At 34.3% G+C, this 21936-nt stretch overlaps 1 protein-coding gene across 1 annotated transcript in view; it reads left to right on the top strand.

The window, feature by feature from the left end:
* Positions 1-300: 300 nt before the first annotated feature.
* The window catches only part of LOC129292132 (uncharacterized), a 45919-nt gene continuing 24283 nt past the window's right edge, over positions 301-21936 (top strand). Inside the window, exons 1-19 of the mRNA XM_054929655.1 lie at positions 301-571; positions 2167-2290; positions 2381-2443; positions 6869-6970; positions 7067-7235; positions 8449-8547; positions 8980-9129; positions 10311-10350; positions 10505-10562; positions 10799-10881; positions 11564-11662; positions 11784-11899; positions 11989-12107; positions 16456-16526; positions 18254-18359; positions 20049-20188; positions 20309-20467; positions 20544-20647; positions 20836-21011. Of these exons, the coding sequence (XP_054785630.1) occupies positions 497-571; positions 2167-2290; positions 2381-2443; positions 6869-6970; positions 7067-7235; positions 8449-8547; positions 8980-9129; positions 10311-10350; positions 10505-10562; positions 10799-10881; positions 11564-11662; positions 11784-11899; positions 11989-12107; positions 16456-16526; positions 18254-18359; positions 20049-20188; positions 20309-20467; positions 20544-20647; positions 20836-21011 (2053 nt within the window). The 5' untranslated portion in view covers positions 301-496. The remainder of the gene's footprint in view (positions 572-2166; positions 2291-2380; positions 2444-6868; positions 6971-7066; positions 7236-8448; positions 8548-8979; positions 9130-10310; positions 10351-10504; positions 10563-10798; positions 10882-11563; positions 11663-11783; positions 11900-11988; positions 12108-16455; positions 16527-18253; positions 18360-20048; positions 20189-20308; positions 20468-20543; positions 20648-20835; positions 21012-21936) is intronic.

Consider the following 21936-nt stretch of genomic DNA (forward strand, 5'->3'; position numbering starts at 1 on the left):
TTATTTAACTAACTTCTAAATAAAAAAAATATCTAAACATAAATTATGTTACATGTACTGACTTTTCTTCTAACTTTAATTTATTAACTTTAATTAAATTTTAATCTTAATTGTAAATTTCTTAATCCAAACACACACACTAAATGACTTTAATGGACGAACGTTCTTGGCCTTTATCACCGTTCAGTCATGTAAATTTGAAATTTGATGCTTAATGAATGTTAAATTTATTTCTTGTTATTATATTATATTATTTTTATAAAATTTTTCACTTACCAGAACGGTGCGCTTAACTGCGGAGTCCCTGGTGCTCATGGATTCCGTCATCGCTGCTTTGAACTTTGATCGTTCTACCCTGCCCTAGCTGCGTCTGATAAAACTCCGACAGCCGAGTCTCGCGACGGTTAGCTGACGCCATTACGAGTAGTGAACTGCTGTAATCATCCTTCGAGATTACATTTGTCATTCATCACTGAGAGTTCTGAAAGGAAGTAGAATGGGTCTTCACAAATTCCCTGTCCGAAGTAATTGTCTACACTGGCAGCTCCTACTTGCTGTATCTACTCTTCTGGTAATAACAGTAATCCTGAATTATTTGTTTTCTAGCCACTAAATGTGTGAAGGCCTGGTTATGTTAACTTATTTTATTTCACGCTTTCGTATTATCTTTATTTGCTCAATGTTGGAGTGGGTTTAGCTAACATGATCCGGAGGATGATTTGGGATTTCGTGTGTTCTTTGTTTGTTGTTGGCGGTGGGGAGTGAAAGGGATCACTTGGCTAGTTGTTAGGTGGGTTGGCATTTTTTAATCCTCCTCCTAGGAGACTGAGCGATATGGTGTTGAACTGAATAAGTGAGAGGCTACTCTTGGAATTGATGCTATTCATGCAAGTCCCCGGAAGCTTTTCTCTTAGGCTATACTTCCTTTTATTCCTTTTATTCTTCTTCTTGTTGGGATTGATGCTATTCATTCACTACTTGCCCCCTCTGATACTCCTTTGGGCTTGTTATCCCTCCTATCACATGCCTTCCCCAGTGCTCGCAAATTCCATCATCAGACACTGACAGCACAGAAGTACAACCACCATATATTCCATTAAATATTGGCTATCAGAAGTAGTTTATTTAATCTTTATTCTTTACTCTTTAATGGCTAAAAAATGCGCAGAATCATGAGCAGTCAAGATTCTGACCTTTGAAAGTTTGCAGTTGACCCCTAAATTGGTTGCTGTCAAGCAATTAACACCATTTGTTAGTGAATTCAAGTCCACTAACGAAGCTCCTTCATGTTAGTAGCTCCATTACTACCTTCATTCTCTCTCTCTGTCTCGTTTGCCACCAATCCATCCCCGGCATGGAGTCACCTACTTGTTTGTCTGGGCCTCCTTCAATGATAGAGAGGCCATTAAGTCTAGCATTTGCACTGATCAGGAATCTATAATAATGGGAGCAAACAGATGAAGCGATTTTTAAGATGGTGGTGGAGCACATAGGTCCGTGCTTGCTCCATTGGCAGGGTTTGGGTATCGCCTCAAAAACCTTAATTTTTATCACCTTTGTGAATGGGCTTAGGAGAATATGAGGCCTTTTATTGTGGAGGCATTGGATTTAGATGGTGGTGATGGGTTGTTGGGTTTGGGGAATTTTTTGGGCTTTGACAAAGAAAAAGAAACTAAACTTTGTATTTGGATTTTTGGAAACCTCGCAGATTCATTTGGGGCTTCAGTTTTGTAACTTTGGTAGATTCATGTTAGGGCTTCCTTCCATGGCTTCTTGATAGAGAGTAGAGAGAAAGAAGAGGGGAAGGATGAGAGATAGGACTGAGGTTGAGGTAAGAGAAAACAGTGACTGGATGTTTACTTGATTCCACATAGTGTGCTCACTGATGTCATAGTGATGAGTTAGCCTTTCTTGTTAGTGACAATGATAGATACTTTGATGAGTTTATTTAGATAAAAATATGCATGATTGTCTTCTGTAGTTGTGTTTGTGTGTATTTTATTTTTTTTAAGCTTAAATCTGAAATAATTAGATCCCAGCAGATGGTTTTTGTTTTAATTTTAATTTTTTGTGTGACTAGCATGTGTTTCTTTATGCGTACCCAGGCCAAGATTGTTATTGTTGCAAAGTAAAATGCTTATTTGCGATTTGTTTGTTGTTTGTCAGTTCCTAGCAGTATGCTCAGTTGCATCTCCCTTTGAATCTCATAAAAGAGGCAAATCATCTATATTTTCTCTGTTTAACCTCAAAGACAAGAGCCGATTCTGGAGTGAGGATGTGATGCGTAGTGGTATGTATTGGTCATGTCTGTTGAATAAAATAAGCATCTTTCATTCTTTTATGGACTTTCCTTCTCTCTAACCTTTTATATTCCTTTCAGATTTTAGAGATTTAAAGTTATCAAGCCACAGCAAATTAAGCGCACTTAACTACACCAATGCAGGTGACACATTCATTAATAAAAATTATTATTTACGTTTCTGTTGTTCAAAATGTTGACATTACTGTCAGCTTTACTGTGAGGATGCAGCTGATGGCAGTGGCAAGCTTTTTAATGTCTGTAGGAAGCTAATTGCATGGTATATTGGTTTCATGATCAGTATTGATCCATTGCATTTAGTGCAAAGTTTACTCTTCTCGTACTCTTTTTTCTTTCTTTCTTTCTTTGTGTGTGTGTGTCTGTGTAAATATAAGATTTTTATTTGAGTGTTGACAGTTTATTAGTTGTGTTATGAATATTAAAAATGTTGTTTCTGTAATAGAAGCTTCTCCCTTGAAAGTTCATTATTTTCCTTTCCAACCATAGTATCCTTTGGCAAAACTCGTGATCATCATATCAGATTCTTGGTACTTACTTTTTAAATACCTTAATTACATGTTGAGTCTTAACATCTATTAATTTCATTAAGTCTTTGGGTTCTCTAACTAGGCTGCACTAATACAACAACAACAACAAGCCTTTATCCCATTAGGTGGGGTCGGCTACATAGATTGCAAGACGCCATTGTGCTTTATCATTTATCAAGCTTTTAGGAATATTATTAATTAAAAGATCGCGTTCAACAACTTCCAAGAGTGTTCTCTTAAGCCTTCCTTTATCCCTCTTAATCGGACTCAAAAGTTATATGCTCCACTCTTCTCACTGGTGCCTCCCTTGGTCTTCTTTGTACATACCCAAATCATCTCAACCGATTTTCTACCTTTTTTTCCTCAATAGGTGCTACCCTCATTTTTTCACGTACGTGCTCATTTCGAATTTTATCTTTACGTGTATGTCCGCATATCCATCATAACAGTCTCATCTCTGCTACTCCATCTTTATGCTCTTGTTATCCCGTTAGAACTCAGCATTCACTACTATATAACATTGCCGGTCTGATAGCAGTGCGATAAAACTTTCCTTTAAATTTATTAGGCACCTTACGGTCGCAAATAACTCCTTTAGCTTTTCTCCAATTAAACCACCCACCTTGAATCCTATGTGAAATATCTCCACTGATTTCGTCATCATTTTGAATAATGGCTCCCAAATATCTAAACTTTTCCACTTGAGATTTAATTTGATCTCCCAATTTCACTTCCAAATTATTGTCGAATAGTGTCTTACCAAATTTACAATATAAATATTCCGTCTTACTCCTACTCAGACAGAAACCTTTCGACTCTAATGTCCTCCTCCATAACTCAAGTTTACAATTAACCTTTTCTCTTGTCTCTGCTATAAGAATTATATCATCTGCGCAGAGCATACATTTGGGAATTTTCCCTTGAATGTGTTCCGTCAAAACATTTAGAATCAAGTTGAACAGATGAGGACTTAGAGATGATTCCTGATGTAGTCCAATCTTTATAGGAAAATTCTTTGTTTGACCACTAGGCGTTCTTATACTAGTTTTTACCCTCTCATACATATCTTGTATGGCTCTAATATAAGCAATCCGTACTCTCTTTTTTTCCAATGCTTTCCAAAGCACTTCTCTTGGTATACGGTCATAAGCTTTTTTCAAATCAATAAAAACCATGTGTAAATCTTTATCTTTACAACGATACTTTTCCATTAATTCCCTTAGTAGATAAATCGCCTCTGTAGTTGATTTACCTGGCATAAAACCAAACTGATTCTCAAAAATACTTGTCTTCAATCTTAACCTGTGCTCAATTACTTTTTCCCACAATTTCATTGTGTGGCTCATGAGTTTAATCCCTCTATAGTTAGTATAATTCTGAATATCTCCTTTATTTTTATAAATAGGAATTAATGTACTTTTCCTCCACTCATCAGGCATTTTCTTGGACCGTAAGATCACATTAAATAACTTAGTTAACCATCTTACCTTTTTTTCATCTAAACATTTCCACGCTTCGATAGATATACAATCAGGTCCGTTGGCTCTACCATTTGCCATTTTCTTAAGAGCTTCCTTTACCTTCTTATCACGTATTATTTGATAGAATGACAAATTTTATTCTCCTTCACTAGTTATTAAATCCTCCAAGTTACTAGATGAACCCTCTCCATCATTGAAAAATTTGGAAAAGTAAGTCTCCCATTTATTTTTAATTTCATCATCTGTAACTAAAATTCTTCCCTCTTCATCCTTAATACACCTTACCTGTTCTAAATCTTTTGATTTTCTTTCCCTACTCTTGGCAATCTTATAAATGTTTCGTTCTCCTTCCTTCGTCTCAAGGCTCTTATAAAATTCTTCAAAAGCTTTAGAACGAGTTTCACCCACAGCTCTCTTAGTTTCCTTTTTAGCCATACGGTACCTCTCCCAATTTTCCTCATTGTTATACAAATGTATGGCTTTAAAACAGTTCTTCTTATACTTGATTTTGTCCTGTACACTATTATCCCACCATCAAGACTCCTCATCTCTGGGACTAGAATCTTTTGATTCTCCCAAAACTACTTTTGCAACCTCCCGTATCTTTTTAGCCATATCCTCCCACATGATGTTAGCACTTCCCTGAGATTTCTAATTTCCTTTGTCCAAAAGATTTCACTTGAAAATATCTTGCTTTTCACCTTTTAATTGCTACCACCTAATCCTTGGTGCTATTACTTGTCGATGCTTTTGGATTTTACTTATAATACACACATTAAGGACTAGGACCCTATGTTGTGTCGTTACAGCATCGCCGAGGATCCCCTTGCAATTTTTACAAAGTCTTCTATCTGTGTTCCTAACCAAAAGAAAATCAATCTGTGACCTTGAGGCTCCACTTTTGTAAGTGATGAGTTGCTCATCTCTCTTCTTGAAATAAGTGTTGGCAATCTTAAAATTATACGCCAATGAGAAATCAAGAAGAGTTTGTCCTTTATTGTTTAGCTCTCCAAAACCAAAACCACCATGCACCCTCGTATACTAACCAGCCTCCCTCCCAACATGCCCATTAAAGTTTTCTCCAATAAAAATCTTTTCACTCTGTGGTATGTGTCAAATCAACCCCTCCAGATCCTCTCAAAATAATTCCTTAAGACTGGCTTCTGTCCTGACTTGTGGCGTATAAGCGCTAACAATATTAACAGTCTCACGTTCAATTGTCATTTTTAAGGAAATAATTCTGTCTTCAATTCTGCTAACTTCTACAACATTCTTCTTCCACTCCTTATCCATAATGATGCCTACTCCATTGCGTGCGCTTACTTTTCCTGTATACCAAAGTTTGAAACCTTAAATATTCTTAGCTTCTTCTCCACGCCATTTTGTTTCTTGCAGGCAAAGGATATTGATTTTCCTTTGAATCATAACCCTTACAACCTCTACAGATTTACAATTCAATGTCCCAACATTTCAAGTATCAAATCTAATTTTGCTCTCATGGACTAACCTCTTTAGCCGCGTGCGTCCAGAATGACGCGTAGTCCTTGCTCATTTAACACTACATCCGGGCGCCGATGCAGTGGCTCTAACTCAATTATCACTGTACTCGAGCCATGCAGCGCGTTACTTACGGGCAACGACCTAGCATTAACATTATAACGTCTATTGTCCATGTTCATGATTGATTCAACAAAGTTTTACATTGGTTGTTGATGGCCTAACACAACCCTCCTCCTTTATCCGGGCTTGGGATCGGCTATAAATATAGGCGGAGTTTAGGCTTCACTAATGCGCTATACAATTTCAGAAATCATAAATTCATTGTTAATGTACATTAACAGTCTGTATGCATACTTTAAGGGTCAGTTTGGGGGTGTTGCAGCATTCCAAAAGCTTGGTTGCTGTTAATGCTTTGAATAGTCATTCTTTGGGTGGTATAAATATAATGCTTGGCAAAAGCTCTGCAAAAGCCTAAAATACAGAAGAATTGACTGATAAGATCCTTGGTAATAGCATTTAAAATTTAGAAGTTGTTCTGAACATGAATAGTGACAATAATATATTCTTGAAAGAACTTTTAGGCTGCACTGTAAAAATTGAATTATATATTTTTTGGGCAATATGATTCTTGGAATCACTGAATGAGTGGAAAACATGGGTGAGATTTGTGTGCTTGGTACATTTTGCGCCTGTTGCAGTAGTACTAATGAAAACTTGGGAAGCATTTTGTGTTCTGGTCAGAGAATTCATCATAAAGTAATGGACATTTGTCAAGGATATATCTTGGAACTTAACTTGATTAAAATATCTCAGTGCATTTAACTTTATACTAATTGGAACTGTGTTGCCACATGCCAAGCATCTTCCTTGCTGCTTTTTGGTGAAGCCATGACTATGTCAAATCATCAAATGGAGAATCATAAAAATTCGGCCAAACATAAAATTACAGCTTTTGTTGTCAAAAATACTAGAAGCCATGGCCATAATATTCCCAATTGGAGGGCCATTTTTATAAAAGTATTTGCTTTTCTGTATTACAGGTAATATTGCAAACTATCTTAAGCTCCTTGAAGTTGATTCCATCTACCTTCCAGTTCCCGTGAATTTTATCTTTATAGGATTTGAAGGGAAAGGTCACCAAGGTACATAGTTGGAAGACTGACTTGTATCTTTTCTCTCAATATTATATTTTAATGTAATGTTTTTTTAAATTCTGTAATTCTTTTTATGTTTTACAGAGTTCAAGCTTCACCCAGAAGAAATTGAGCGCTGGTTTACAAAAATTGATCACATCTTTGAACACACACGGGTTCAACATGAAGAGATTCTAAGCCCATTCTCCAAAATCAGTGCAGATAAAATGCAGCTGCACCACCATCTTCCTGTTGTCAGTCACATAAATTACAAGTAACAGTTTTGTTTCCCCCCTTTTTATGATGTCTGTTCTTTTAGTGCTGATGTCATTTCCTTTTTAGAAATCTAACCCTTCATTTTTCTAACTTCTTTGTGATATGGCTTGAGATTCACAACAGACTTATAAATAATTTCTTAAGATTCATGGTTGAAGTTTAGGGGAGGGAAGTGATTTAGGGACCGTGAACATCAATGGTCGCGTGGCTTATCTCAATGTTCATACCTGCTAGGGAAAAAAGGTTGTAGACAAATAAGAATTAGGTGCAACCAGCGAGCTATGTGCATTGGTAGTAGTGGTAAATGATAGTTTTTTGGGTTTTATAACCTTGGATTTGGCCAGGAAAGTGAGTTCTGCCATTTTGAGTGAAGTTTTATGAGAGATCTGGCCTCTTGAAAGCCAGAACCACTGCCTCATGGATCATTGTTCTGTCACATGTGTTCTTGTGATTGTTATTCTGTATCTGTGTGTATTTGGGATATAGTTTTTGGCTGGAATCAGTTTCCTCTCTTATAGTTATTTTGTTTAAGAAGCCAAGTTATCCCCACTTGCTGGCTGTTTCCAGTGTCTCTTATTATTCTGTTGAAAAGAGTTGCAGTTTCCTAACATTATGACTCAATGGGAAAGGGGTTTTGATAGGGAAAAATGTTTGTAAGCACATTGTTGTGACATCAAATTTGGAGGAGTTACACCATGAAACGTGTGAACTAAATGAATGGATGAAAAAGAAAAATTGCACAATTGAATTATGAAGACTCATATCTTGTCTTTGATAGTTTCTATCTCCAAAGAGCAGTAGCAGTGCTTACAATTGGCTTCCCTTGGTGTCTAATGTCCTGTTACGACAAAAACTAAACCTTACTATCTTCTGTTCCCCCCTAATTCCATTTTTGCTAATATATTTCAATTTATTCATTTCCATAAAAATATATATTAGAAAGACAAGAAGTACATAGATAGATGAGCAGTCCTAAAACAAATAAGATAACAGAAGAATGGAAGCAATCAATAAGTTTATATAATAGTAGCTCATAGGAGCTTTCCAATCCCTATGCAAGATCATAAGCGGAACCTGCCCCAGAAGACTCATTTCACAGCCCTTTTTTGTGATATTATAGATGGAGGTACATGAGTGGTGCGTCCAAAGCAAATCTGATCTACAAAGTTAGTGTTATCTTTTCTTGCTAAGATTGTGATACTTTGGTGCAGTTTTTCCGTTCATGCTATAGAAATGGGGGAGAAGGTTACTTCTTTACTAGAGCATGCTATAAATACTTTTGGTCGCATGGAAAATCCAGTTGGTAGCAGGTAAGTGATGCTTGTTTTGCATTTTATTATACTTGATTTGTTAGTAGAAGTATTTAGGTTTGCTTTGACATGTATGATAGCATTGAATGTCCTTATAGCTAAAATCCATGTGCAATATAGGAACTCCAACAAGCCATGCTATTGACGAGGCATGAATAATGCATCTTACTTCTCAAATTCTGTGCATTGCAAGGGACCCACGTTAGGTACAAAAGAAGTAGATAGGATAACTAGTTGCTCATGTATTCAAAAACTGCAAAATTAGACCAGTAGAGAATGAGTGATAGATGGGTAAATGCTTGCTACCCATTTGTAAATTTTACTCCCATTGCTCGGTGAATGATCAACTAAAAGAGGCAATCCACCTTGATTTATTTATTCTTCCTTTTGTTTCTCTTGCTTTATCTAATTCCTTTAACTTGTTGCTTACAGGAATAGTGATGGTGGTGTTTGGCAAGTAGATGTTGACATGATAGATGCTCTCTTGGCTAGTCTGGTTGAATACCTTCAACTTGAAAATGCATATAATATCTTCATTTTGAACCCTAAGCAAGACAAAAACAGGCCTAAATATGGATATCGGTGAGTAGCCTAATTAGATCATGCAATTTACTTGGTTCCTTTTCATTATGTGTGTATATCATTAACTATTAACAATATGCTATAGAACTCTCTTGTTGCTCTCAATATATTAATTTTAAGAAAAATTGATCATTTGATCGTTGTAGTTTTGACTTTATTGTAATTTAGTTTTTGAACTTTGATTCAGTGCAACTTAGTTCTTATAGTTTTGACTTTGTTGAAACTCAGTTCGAAAATTTGATTTGGTACAACTTAGTCCTTGTAATTTTGACCAATTAAAATGTTAGTCCCTACATTTTAGAAAATAAATTGCAGAGAATAAAATTATTTCTTGAAATTTAGGGGCTAATGTTTTATACAACTAAAAGTATAGGAGCTGAATTATACCAAATTCAAGTTCAGGAATTGAATTTTAGTTGTGTCAAAATACAGGGATTGAGCTATGTCAGGTCAAAGTTTAGAGATTGAGTTGAAACTGAGTTGTGATTCTAGGGATCAAATAGTTAATTTTTCCTTAAATTTATGAGTAAGAAATTGGGTAAAGAAACCAATAGTCTTTTGAGATTAAGGAATATTTCTTATTAGAGAAAACAAAAATTCAACAAGAAGTGAGATAAGGCTATATGGATTATGATGTCATTACACTTTATTCACAACAACCCTTCCAATGTATTGTTCAACAATAGATCTCAATTGACGATTCATTGAGTGGCCTTTTTGTCTCCTTTTAACTCTCTACCATTAGCCTCCTTTGCACATGATTGAATCATCTTAAATGGTTTGTACCATTTTCTCTTCTATAGATGGATTACAATCATAATGAATCTTATTTTTCTTGTATGATCACATACCCATCTCATCATCCTCATCTGTTACCCCAATTTTATGCTCCTGTTGCCCTTTCAATGCCCACATTCACTACTATATAACCTTGTTAGTCTTATAGTAGTTTGATAAAACTTCCTTTCAAGCTTGGTAGGAACTTTACGATTGCAAATAACTCTTGATGCCTTCATTTCAACCATCTAGCTTAGTATCCTATGCATAACATTTCCATCATTTTGTAATGAGATTTTGTAACATTCTGATCTGTTCATTACTCTCTGTTTATCTGAATGTATGCCTGTATATCTTGTTTATCACTCTTGATTTATTTTATTTCCTACCTTTGACCTTCATAGGAGAGGCTTATCCTTGGGTGAAATCAGCTTGCTTAAAGAGGTTATTGTCACTTTCCTTCTTTTGTACTGAGAACTTTCATTTTGAATGTGATGTTCTTGTTTCACTCTTGAATCTGCTTGTAAAAAGTTCACGTAAAGACTATTTGATTATTGATTCATTCAATGGAAATACTCACCGCTCCTGAATCATACAGAATAAGACTTTGCAGACAGAGATTCTTCAGTCAGAAGGCATTCCTGAAACTCTTCTTGGTGAGAAATTTTTCTCTGTAAATATTGGCAGAGTATTGAATCATTATGTTACGAATCAACATTAGGATCCCCCGAAATCTTGATTCTTCATAAGAGAAACCCTCTTGATGAGCAGAGTTTGTATGAAATTCTTGAACTTTTTGATATATTTTGTTTTCAGAAGTTTGAAATCTGAAATTATTTCTCTTTCATTTGCTTAGTGGCCTTTTTCATTCACTGCATAAATTATTTTACAGCTCTTTCTAAGATTCAACGACCATTGTATGTGAAGCATCCTATGATGATGTTTTCATGGACAAGGACTGAGGACACTGATATTGTAAGTATTTGTTTCCTTTAAGTGGCAGAGCAGATTCCATTTCATCATCATTTTCCTAACATTGAGCTAAGAAAATTATTATTGTAATTTGTCGGGCCCAATATTAATTTTCTTATAGGAGTATATACAAGAATTGAGGACACTAATATTGTAAGTATTTGTTTTCTTTGCGTGGCGGAGCAGATTCTATTTGATCATTAGTTTCTTAACATTTACATTGTGTTTGCTTCAACAGAGGAGAGGGGAGGGGGAGGGATTTTAATGGAATGGAGGTGAGGGAAGGAGAGGGTAAGGGTTTTATGCAGGGGAGGGGAGGGAAGAGGAGAGACTTATGGGCAATTTGGGAATTTAGAATTATTATAAGGGCAATATTTTCCAAAATGGCTGTAATTAAGAGTCACTTCTCTGAAAACCGCCACTTTTGGAGGGGAGGGGTAATAAGTCCATTAAAACTTGTTTAACCAAACAAGGGGAGGTGAGCCACTAAAATTTTTTGAGCCAAATGAGGGGAGGGGACTCCCCTCAAAATTTCTCTGCCAAGCTAGGGGTCTCTTGTTATTTTCATTTTTTTTTTCTTACTGTAATTGGCATTTCTGCCCTTTGCTATCATCCCATTGTCTGATGAATAAAAGCTATTCACTGCTTTTTCCCCCCCTCTGAAAATCCTTACAATTGTATGTAGGTTGATTGGTACAATAGTTGGCTTGAAGCAGTGGATAAGTTTGGGAAGTTCTATCAACTGAAAGACACCACTGATGTTACTAAAGCCAAAGTTTTGCAGGTATGTACTCATAATTAACTTTGTGGAAATAAGAAAACGTAAGTTCTATGTGAAATATTGATTGAAAGGTCATCCTGCCCATCTCTTACCTTGACATTTACGTTTTTCCTTATATTTCAAGTTATTGAAAGGGAAGCACAAAGACCTTAAGCTCTTGCTGGAAACGGTGTTAAAATCTGGGGACTTTAGTGGTTTTCATGCAGAATGCCTCACCGATATGTGGATTGGAAAGGATAGGTTCAATTCTTTTCTTTTTATGCATATGCTGAAATTAAGGCATACATGTTCATTTACTTTTGTTAACAGTTGTTGCTATTTCGTACCAGATGGGCATTTATTGATTTAAACGCTGGTCCTTTCTCATGGGGGCCTTCTGTTGGTGGTGAAGGTGTTCGCACAGAAGCAAGTTTACCAAATGTGGACAAAACAATCGGTGCAGTTTCAGGTAGTAATGCTAATTTTTTATCATCCTAGTAGATAAACTACAATTTCAGCCCTTTTAATAAAATAGAGGATGGGAAGGATGATAAACACTAAAGCTGTGAGATAAAATATGTGTAATCATCTAAGAAGTATCTATATGGATACATGTATAGGATATGATGTGGCAAATATGTCAATTTTTAAAATTTTTGGACATGGGTATGGGTACATATGTAATTTAATATACACATACAAACAACATTTATGTATAGTCAACAATTTAACAAATAAGATGTTTTTAACAATTCAGAAATAAATATAGGCCTTATGAAATGTCATAAAAGATGAGGATCAATTTAAATTGATCTTCATCTTCATTGAAATTCATAGCATCTCTTATGAGTTGCTCCAAAATTGGCCCATCTAGACAAATTTGTGACTTCATGATTTTCAACACCATCAACTCGCACCCAAGTGTCTCCCATTAGGATCCCTCATTTTACTTTGTCTAATAAAGTACTTTTTACTCTTTCTTGATGTAAGACAAAGATTTGTTCAGTGTTGTTAAAGGCGAAAGGCACACTCAAGGCACAAAGCCTATAAAATGCCTTAGGCGCAAGGTGCTAGAAAGGTGCGTGCTTGAATGAAGCAAGGTGCTGCCATGTAAAAATGAAACATATATAGCCAACTAACCATAGATAAAATGATGAATATAAATTTATTTAAACCTTCATATAAAATTGTGTTCTCTTGTCATATTTAAAAATTCAATCAAAAATAATTTCTTATAATAAATTAAAATCTTTTCTATTCTATAATTGTTTTCTCTTATTTAAAATTTAAATCTTTCCTATTTTCTTATGTTATATAAGTTTCCTTATTTTTTATATCATATAATAACTTTCTATATTTTATATCACATTTATTAAAATATGATATAAAATATTGAAATACCCACTGCCTAGTCATGCTCATGAGTCAAGAGTCCAAGGGTGAATCTTCTTCCATTTTTATAAAAATCGTGACTCATGATTGCAATTCCTAGTCGGTGGATGAATCGTCTTCTCTTCTATTCCCAACGACCGTCGTCCTCCTTCCTCGTCTTCCTTTCTCCAATGCCTAGTCCCTGTCGATCTCAATCTTCTCTTCTCTACTGATTGTCTCTTCTCTACTACTCCAAGGCGTTATTAGGCGAGTGCCTTTTGGTCATGCAAAGAACACAAGGCGCTCGTGACCAAACCCATCGCGGCTCTTCAATGAGAGGCCATGGCCATGTTCAGCGCCTCGCCTTGGAGCCTTTAACAACATTGGATTCGTTTGAGCAAAAACCAAGTCTTTTGCTCTTTTTGGAGTTATCTTGTTCATTGAGTGAATAAATTGGTAAGTGCTATAATTTCTTTCACAACAAGATATTGAGCATGGTTGATCAAGAAGTTTAGTGCAATTTCTTGTAGAAAAGGGGTGATGAAACTATAGTTTAGCCACCACTCTTGAGACTTAGAATTTCACCTATCTTGTAAGGAATCAAATGAATGATAAGCATATTATATATTGTTTTGTAAATGATAGTATGTAATCAATCTTGTCCCACCAAGAGTCATCAACAATTGAGTCTTAACTGTAATTGTCTTTCCAACATGTATTCCATATTTCACTAATAACCATTGTATAAAGAGAAGTTTTGATGAGCTTGAGTTTCTTGAGCATCACAATCGTTAACGCAAATCTAGTTTTAGCTTTGGCAACTAATTTTAGTGGCGCAAATTCATTAAAAATTGCCAACCTCACATAATAGTTAATGTTAAAAGTTCCAATAAACCTTGCATTTTCCTTGACCTGAGTGATTCAATGACATTCATCATTTGCAATTTCATTTGCCTTTATGTGGAGATAGCTAGCCTCAATAAGTTTACTTGTAGCTTTACAAGCACCCACATCTTTAGTGATTATAAGCACGACATTTTGAGGCATGACATCTTCAATCATTTGACACATCAAATTAGCTATATAAAATGTCTTTATATTCCTTAGACCCATCAATTACTTCCAAAATTATGTGACCTCTATCAGATACAACCATAAAATTAATTAATGGTCTTCTTTGTATATCTGTCCAACCATCTATAACTATATTTACTCTCACTCAAGTCCCTTTGATTGGTTCAAGTAACCTCACAATGTTGGCCCTTTTTTTTTGCAACAAAGGGCCCATAGTGCATTATAACTAGGAGTTTTATTGTTTGGATACCTTTCAAAATCAATTTTGAAGACTAAGTTCATAGTTTTGTGAAAATATATCCAAACATCTCTATTACATGCCAAAATCAAGGGAAAACATAACTTTAAGTCTTTGTATTTTGCTCGAGTTTTGCTATTGGTCCCCATACTTTTTTTCGGTGTTTTTGGTTCTTTTACTTTTGTCTTTCATTGTTTCAGGTTCCTCCATGAACAAAGCATAAGGACCTTAGAGGGACCTGAAACAATGAAAAACAAAAGTATAGGGGCCAAAAACATTAAAAAAAAGTACAGGGATCAATAGCAAAATGCAAGCAAAGTATAGGGACCTAAAGTTTTGTTTTTCTCAAAATCAAATATCAATTATGAACACAAAACCATGTTTTTTTTTTTTTGAAATAAAGGGTTTAGGGTTTGGATATATTTTCATGAAGCCATGGTTTTACCTGATTTTCAATTTTGTTTTTTCAGTTATATTCAAAATCAATTACCACAAAGCATAATCAATTATATTCAAAGTCAATTATGCATTAATTTTATCTAATGTTAATCCAAATCGACTCTATGGTTTTTGCAGCATGTTAAAATGCCCCAAAAAATATGGATTACGTGCCAAATAAAAAGACAAATGTAAAACATTCTAACAATTTCAACATGTAAACTCCAAGTATGATGTTGGAATTATATTGGGGTTGCTGACTGCTTAAAGAATTTTCAAAAATTCTAGTTTATTGTTCATATAAACTAGGGTTGCAGAGATAAGTAGAGAATTACAGAGCAAATAATCTGCTAAAAAACCATATCATAATCGTGGTCATATCCTAGAGAAATCTGAGCAAATATACAGAAGTTTGAATAAAAAATATTCTAATAGTTAATCATAAGACATAACAACTAAACCTGTAAAGGCTGGGCCGTGATTAGCTCAATGGTCTTTGCTCCCCTTAAAGCTGGAACAGATGTTAGGCATTCCAAACTTGCCAATAAATTCTTTAAATCTGGCCCTAGAGAGTGTTTCGTGATTGACCTAGTGACCAGAGAATTAGAAGAGACTTGAGATAGATCAATGACCTAGGATCCACATGGCAGAACAAGCTTGATTGGGGGTTGAGAATCAAGCTTGAGAATCAAGCTTCAATCCTTCAATATCCTTAGGATCCACATTCCCCTTCATATATAAATGTGATAAATCATCTGGCTCTTGACATTTCATCAGTTCAGGTAGGTCTTTATGTTCTCACATTCTAACTTTTGGTAACTCGTAGCTAGAATCAAGAGCTTGCAAAATCGTTGTAAAGCTTGACTGATATCTACTATATTTTAATATCATAATATATATATTTGAAGTTCATTTTTGTTTTGTGTGTTCAACTTAAATTGTGTGATAAACTATGATATATATATTTGTAATTTTAGCTTTGGTTAAGTAATTATTTATCAGTTTTATAATAAATTTGACGTTGAACACTTTGAAATAAGAATAACATTTTTTTTAACATGATTCAAGTTGCCCTTAAATAAATTTTAGCAGTTATATAATATAATTGTACATACTTTTTATATAAAATATAATTGTATATTTTAATGTATATTTTAAGAGTTACTCCCTTGGCCCTATTTGTAGGACACTGTCTGAAAATATTTTTTGGTCCAAAATGTAACACACCTTGCAATAATTAAACAACTTTTTCCTATTTTACTCTTTTTTGATTAACGTGAAGGTATTTAATGTAATTTTGTCATTATTTAGAGCCAAGGGTGAAAATGAAAGCATATCCCATTTTTTTATGATATTAAGAAAAAAATCAATTTTTTTTAAGATGTGTGAAACGGTTGAAAGTATCTTATAATAAGGATCGGAGGGAGTATCTATTAATAGAGATAAATTTTTTTACCATAATAAAAGAAAGATAACTATGATGAGTTTACAATATGAGTTTATGTTACAAGTCTACTTTTCCAGTTTGGGTTTGCTTAAACTTATGAGGTTGAAAAAAGAAGCTTGCTTGCTTTCAAATTCAAATTCTCAATCTTCTTTATCTGGTGCTTGATGCATGGTTTGGCTCATGATCAAAATTTGTTTGCGTGGTATTAGGTGTTCTCATTTTCTCCTTCTCATTCACTCTGGTTTGCAGAAATTTCTGAAGAAGAAGCTGAAGATCGTTTGCAAGATGCTATTCAGGAGAAATTTGCTGTGTTTGGAGATGTATGCATAATTTGGTGGATTTATTTATATATTGCAGTTTTTTAATTTCCATTCTCGTTTTTTTCAATGGGATTAACTTATATCACTAGGCAACCTAGAATTGCATATTTCATATGAAGCAGAATATTCATGTGGTTAAATCTTAGACTATGATGCTAATGTTCTTTAGCTCTATTGATTTCCTTTTTCTTTTTGGTTATGTGAGGGGAAGCACCAGTAGGATTATTTTATTCTTGTAGTGAGATAAATTAGGATATCTTATTTAAATTAGGAGATCTTGATTATTGATTAGATTTACTTTGGTTTTGAATTAGCGTTTACCTTTTTATTTTGTTGAAAGTCTTGCTCAATAGTTTCAATGTTTTCTTGTAGTTCACTGATAGAACCCTGTTGAAATAACAGCAAATAACACCAAAAAAAAAAAAAGGAACAGAAGTGATAAATGAGGGAAATATTGGGGTTTTTACTAGTAGAATCAAATAAAACAGAATCAGTGTTATAAGAGTTCCACTGATTCTATTAAAACCCTATTCTCCTGTTACAATACCAAGTGAAATCCACAAAAAGCAACATTTCATAAATCACGGGCAATATTTAACCACTGGCATTTTGAGAAGCCAGACTCTCCTCACTATCTCATAATACAAAATAATCCATGGAGAGAAACCCCATGGCTGAGAGACAATAAGGACTCCTAAAAGTAACTTACACAGTCCCCAACACAATCTAAATCACTAGGTAGCCTCCTGAACATGAATGGGCTGGCATTACTTTTCCTTGTTACTAGGATCCATGGGATAAATGCTTGAACCAGCAGTGAATTCCTTTTCTGCCCTCTTAGTCTCCCTTGATTTCCTCTTATAGGTCTTAATGAACCTATCAGCTCTATCATTCACATTCTGTTTCTATTTGCTTATTACTTATTTGTTAGTTTGTTTTATTTAAATTAATATTTTATAGTGGTCCTCCCATAATATGATCTCTGATGGGATTAAGTTTAGGTTGAAGATTGCTCAGGGTCATCAATAAAAAATAATTTATCCCAATGCTTCTCCTGATCTTTGCCTTGCATCATGGCTTGCAACAATGATTTGAACTCATGTTGAAGAGACTCAATTTTGCATAGGTGGTAGTATCCGTATATTAATCCTTCAAATTGACAATGTCAGACTAGGTATCATAATCGTGTAGTATATCATTATCATAGATAGCTGCATCTTTATTCCAATAGATGAGCTCATAGATGGTTGAGGGGAATAATGAAGAGGTGTAGGTCGAAGAATCCTGGAGGTTGCACTGCACTATGTTGTTAGATAATGTTCGTAATATCAAGGGCTAGGTTTTAATGATTAAGATCACAGGTAAGCTTATTTGGGAGCTTAAAAACATTCAAATGTATATTTAATTAAGGATTTGAGATTCTACTACAGAATGTGTAATTCTTGATTTTACTCTCAGGAGTAGATTTGAACTTTGAATATCTATATCATCAAATTTAATTTTATATCTATTAAAGTTTCACTTTTTTTTTTAATATTGTATTCTTTCAGTTTTATTTTTTCCTATATTCTTCTCTTTTCTATTGTCTTTATCTGCGGAGTACTTTCTTTGTGAAATAGCAACACCATTAATGAAATCTCTACCCCTTTCACAGCCAAACAAACATAGTATGTACTTCTTTGTTGACAATTTGATGGTGATTAATGTAATTTTGTTGCATGCTGCAGAAAGATCATCAAGCCATAGACATTCTTCTTGCAGAGATTGATATATATGAGCTATTTGCTTTTAAACATTGCAAGGGAAGGAAAGCCAAGCTTGCCTTGTGTGAAGGTGAACTCATCTTATTTAGCTTTCTTAATGTTTGTATTTCACTTTCCAATGACATTTGAAACATTCTGATTGAATTCTTTTTGTTGGTGTTGCATGTGGCTGTAAGTAGTCTGACTAAATAGTTAGTGTATATAAGCATGTGTCGTGTTCCATATTTTGTGGGTTGTAATTTCATAATAAGTAATAGTTTTTTTTTTTTTTTAAAAAGAGGATTCACCTATTCAATGGCTTGTCTGGTAATCTTCTATAAATATTGACAGTAAGGGAGAGAAATTCATTTATGATAATTACTAGAGAGAGTATGCGTGATATTTATACACGAGGATGAAAAGTATCCTATCTGAACAAAAGGTGGAGAATAATTTTAATTCAATTTACAACAGAGAGAGTAGCAATACATATAGAGGATGATGTGCAACACGCTTGCCATTCATTCCCAAGCAATATGGCAGAAACAAAGGAGACAAAAGAATCAGATATAAAATAGGAAAAATTCAATTTTGAATTCGGTCTCTATTGTTTATTTTTCTTTAATTAAACCCTTATAGTTTGATTTGGGAGATTTATTAATCCTTGAAGGTTAAAATCCTTGATTTTTCCTCTAAAAAAAGAAATTAAGAACTTTTATATTTTTATTAAAAGGCTATATAACTTAAGAATTGATTGCAAAATTTTTATAACTCTATTTATATAATTATGTTTTGTTTTCTAAACAATTTTTAGGAAAAAAAATATTCTCCAGGTCCTTATAATTTCCCTTATTTTTGAATTAGGTTCATGTAGTTTATTTTGTTTTCAATCAAACTCTTATAGTTTGATCTAACTTTTTTAATTCTTGAAGGTTAAAATTCTTGAATTTTTCCTTTCAAAAAATGAAATTAAGAACTTTTATATTTTTTATTAAAAGATTATATAACTTTATAATTAATTACATAATTTTTATAACGTAATTTATATAATTTGGTTATGTCTTCTAAATAATTTTTATGCAAGTAGAATGTTCATAAAAAAAATAATAAAAATGTAAACATTGTATTAAATCAAACTTCCTTTTTTATTTTTTTGGCCAAAAGTATTAAATCAAATTTTCTATAAACTTCAAAAGTGTTTTTGTTTTGGGAAAGTTAATTATTAATTAATAATTTTTACCTTTAGGAATAAACATATCTAATAGATTAAACTATAAGGGTTTGATTAAAACAAAATAAATTACGAGGACTTTATAAAGTACAATCAAATTGCCAAAGACTAGGAGGAGAATATACAGAATTAGAAGCCTGATAAAGGGCTTCTATGGGAGTATTTTCAACCATTAGAAGATATGTCACTATTTGTTTGGTCACGTACCGTGGTGCTTTGAGTATTATTCTAGGAGTAAGCATCTTTACTATATCATTGACAAAATTAAAATAAAATTTCAGCGCATTGTATGGTGAGCTGACGGTTAATTCACATTTAAAGTGCAAAGGACTTTCGTGGCAGGGGGAGTGCCAGAGATATTAACGACATGACTTCATTGAATGACTTGAACTTTTGGATTGAAGTAACCTTTCTCAATAACTTGCACAAACTTTATTGTTTTTACTTTGGCCTGAGAATTTTATTGTTATTGTGATAAAGTATTTCATAACTTAACATCTCAAGTAGTGTTGATGAATCATATTGCTTTAATAATATGATTAATTTCAGAACTTGATGAGAGGATGCGGGATTTGAGAAATGAGCTACAGTCATTTGATGGTGAAGAATATGATGAAAGTCATAAGCGAAAGGCCATAGAGGCATTAAAGCGAATGGAGAGCTGGAATTTATTCAGTGATACGTTAGAGGTAGGCCATTTTGTTCGTCTATTCAAGTTGAGTATCAATAATTCTTGAGCTGTTAGCCGGTCATATCAATAATGTTTAGATCTTGAAGAGAGCTTCTATCCTGGTCTTTCCCCTCTGCAGGAATTTCAAAATTACACAGTTGCCCGGGATGCTTTTCTGGCACATCTTGGTGCTACTCTATGGGGCTCCATGAGACATATTGTTTCACCTTCACTTGCTGATGGCGCCTTTCATTACTATGAGAAGATATCCTTTCAGTTGTTTTTCATTACACAAGAGGTAAGAAATAATTCCATTGATTTTGAATGGATTCATTAACAGAACATTGATGTTGCGATTGCTATCACATCTGCAGAAAGTTAGACATATTAAACAGCTTCCAGTGGATATGAAGGCTATAATGGAAGGACTTTCCTCATTGTTGGTGCCTTCTCAGAAGCCAATGTTCAGCCAGCACGTGTACGCAGTTAAAATTATAGTTGTTTCTTCATTTTGTTTGCCAGAAGACCTTTTTCAGTCATTCTTGAACCTATATTAAGACATTTTCTTTTGGTAGTAAATCATTCAAATACATTAGTTGGTGTTGGATGGTTAGTTTCCTTCATAACCTGCATAAGTTTTGAATAAATGTAAAAAAATGTTTGTAGGTTGTTACTAGCAGAGGATCCTGCTTTAGCAATGGCCTTCTCTGTTGCTAGGCGAGCAGCTGCTGTCCCTCTATTACTTGTGAATGGGACTTACCGCAAGACAATCAACACCTACCTTGATTCTTCAATTCTTCAGTATCAGCTGCAGAGGCTCAATGAGCATGGTTCTCTTAAAGGTCCTTGTCAAATTCTTGAAATTCTCTTTTATTTTAAAACGAGTTTTAATAAGAAATTTTATTAGGAAGAGAAGAATCTACAACTAGCACTGGGATATATCTTCTTGGTTCTACAGTTCTACTAAAAGGGATTCTCAAAAGTCAAAACAGAACATACTTAATAATATAAACCCTGTAATGATGCCCCCTTCAATTTTTCTTTGATGAAGTGTCTATCCATTTCATCATGCCTTGTATCATGATGTACAAGATTTCTAACCTTTTCAATGGCAGATTTACTATCACACCACAATTTTATGGGTGTCATATAATCTAGCTTTAACTCATTTAATACCCAGGTGATCCATATCCCTTCACAAATTCCATGTGCTGATGTTTAGTCTCAGCACTACTTCTAGAAACCATGGACTGCTTCTTACTCCTCCAAGTAACCTCATTTCCCCACATAAATTTAATGTACCAGTGGTGTACCTCCTATCCAGGCATGATCTTTCATGATCTGCATCAGTGTAGATTTGTATAACTCTTGACTTTCCTTTCTCAAAGGATAGTCCTTTTCCAGGATTTAGTTTCAAATACCTCAATATCATGTAAACTGCTTCCATCTGTTCTTTCTGGGGATTGTTCATAAATTGGCTTACCACATCTACAGGGAAACTAATATCTGTTCACGTGTGGGAAAATAGATCAACTTTGCCACAAGTCTAAGGTACCTTCCAATGTCTATTGGTATGCCATCTGGTGTTATGCTCCATATTGCAATTAGCTTCTATAGGGGTCTCAGTTGGCCTAGCTCCAAGCATCCCTGTATTGTAAATCAAGGGTTTACTTTCTTTGTGATTCGTTGATCCCTCTACTCGATCTTGCTATTTCCATTCCTAGGAAGTATCACGTCTGTCCCAAATACTTCTTTTCAAACTTGGTT

Source organism: Prosopis cineraria, unplaced genomic scaffold (assembly GCF_029017545.1).
Source record: "Prosopis cineraria cultivar Desert tree isolate PC_DT_omini unplaced genomic scaffold, ASM2901754v1 PC14, whole genome shotgun sequence".
Taxonomy (NCBI): domain Eukaryota; kingdom Viridiplantae; phylum Streptophyta; class Magnoliopsida; order Fabales; family Fabaceae; genus Prosopis; species Prosopis cineraria.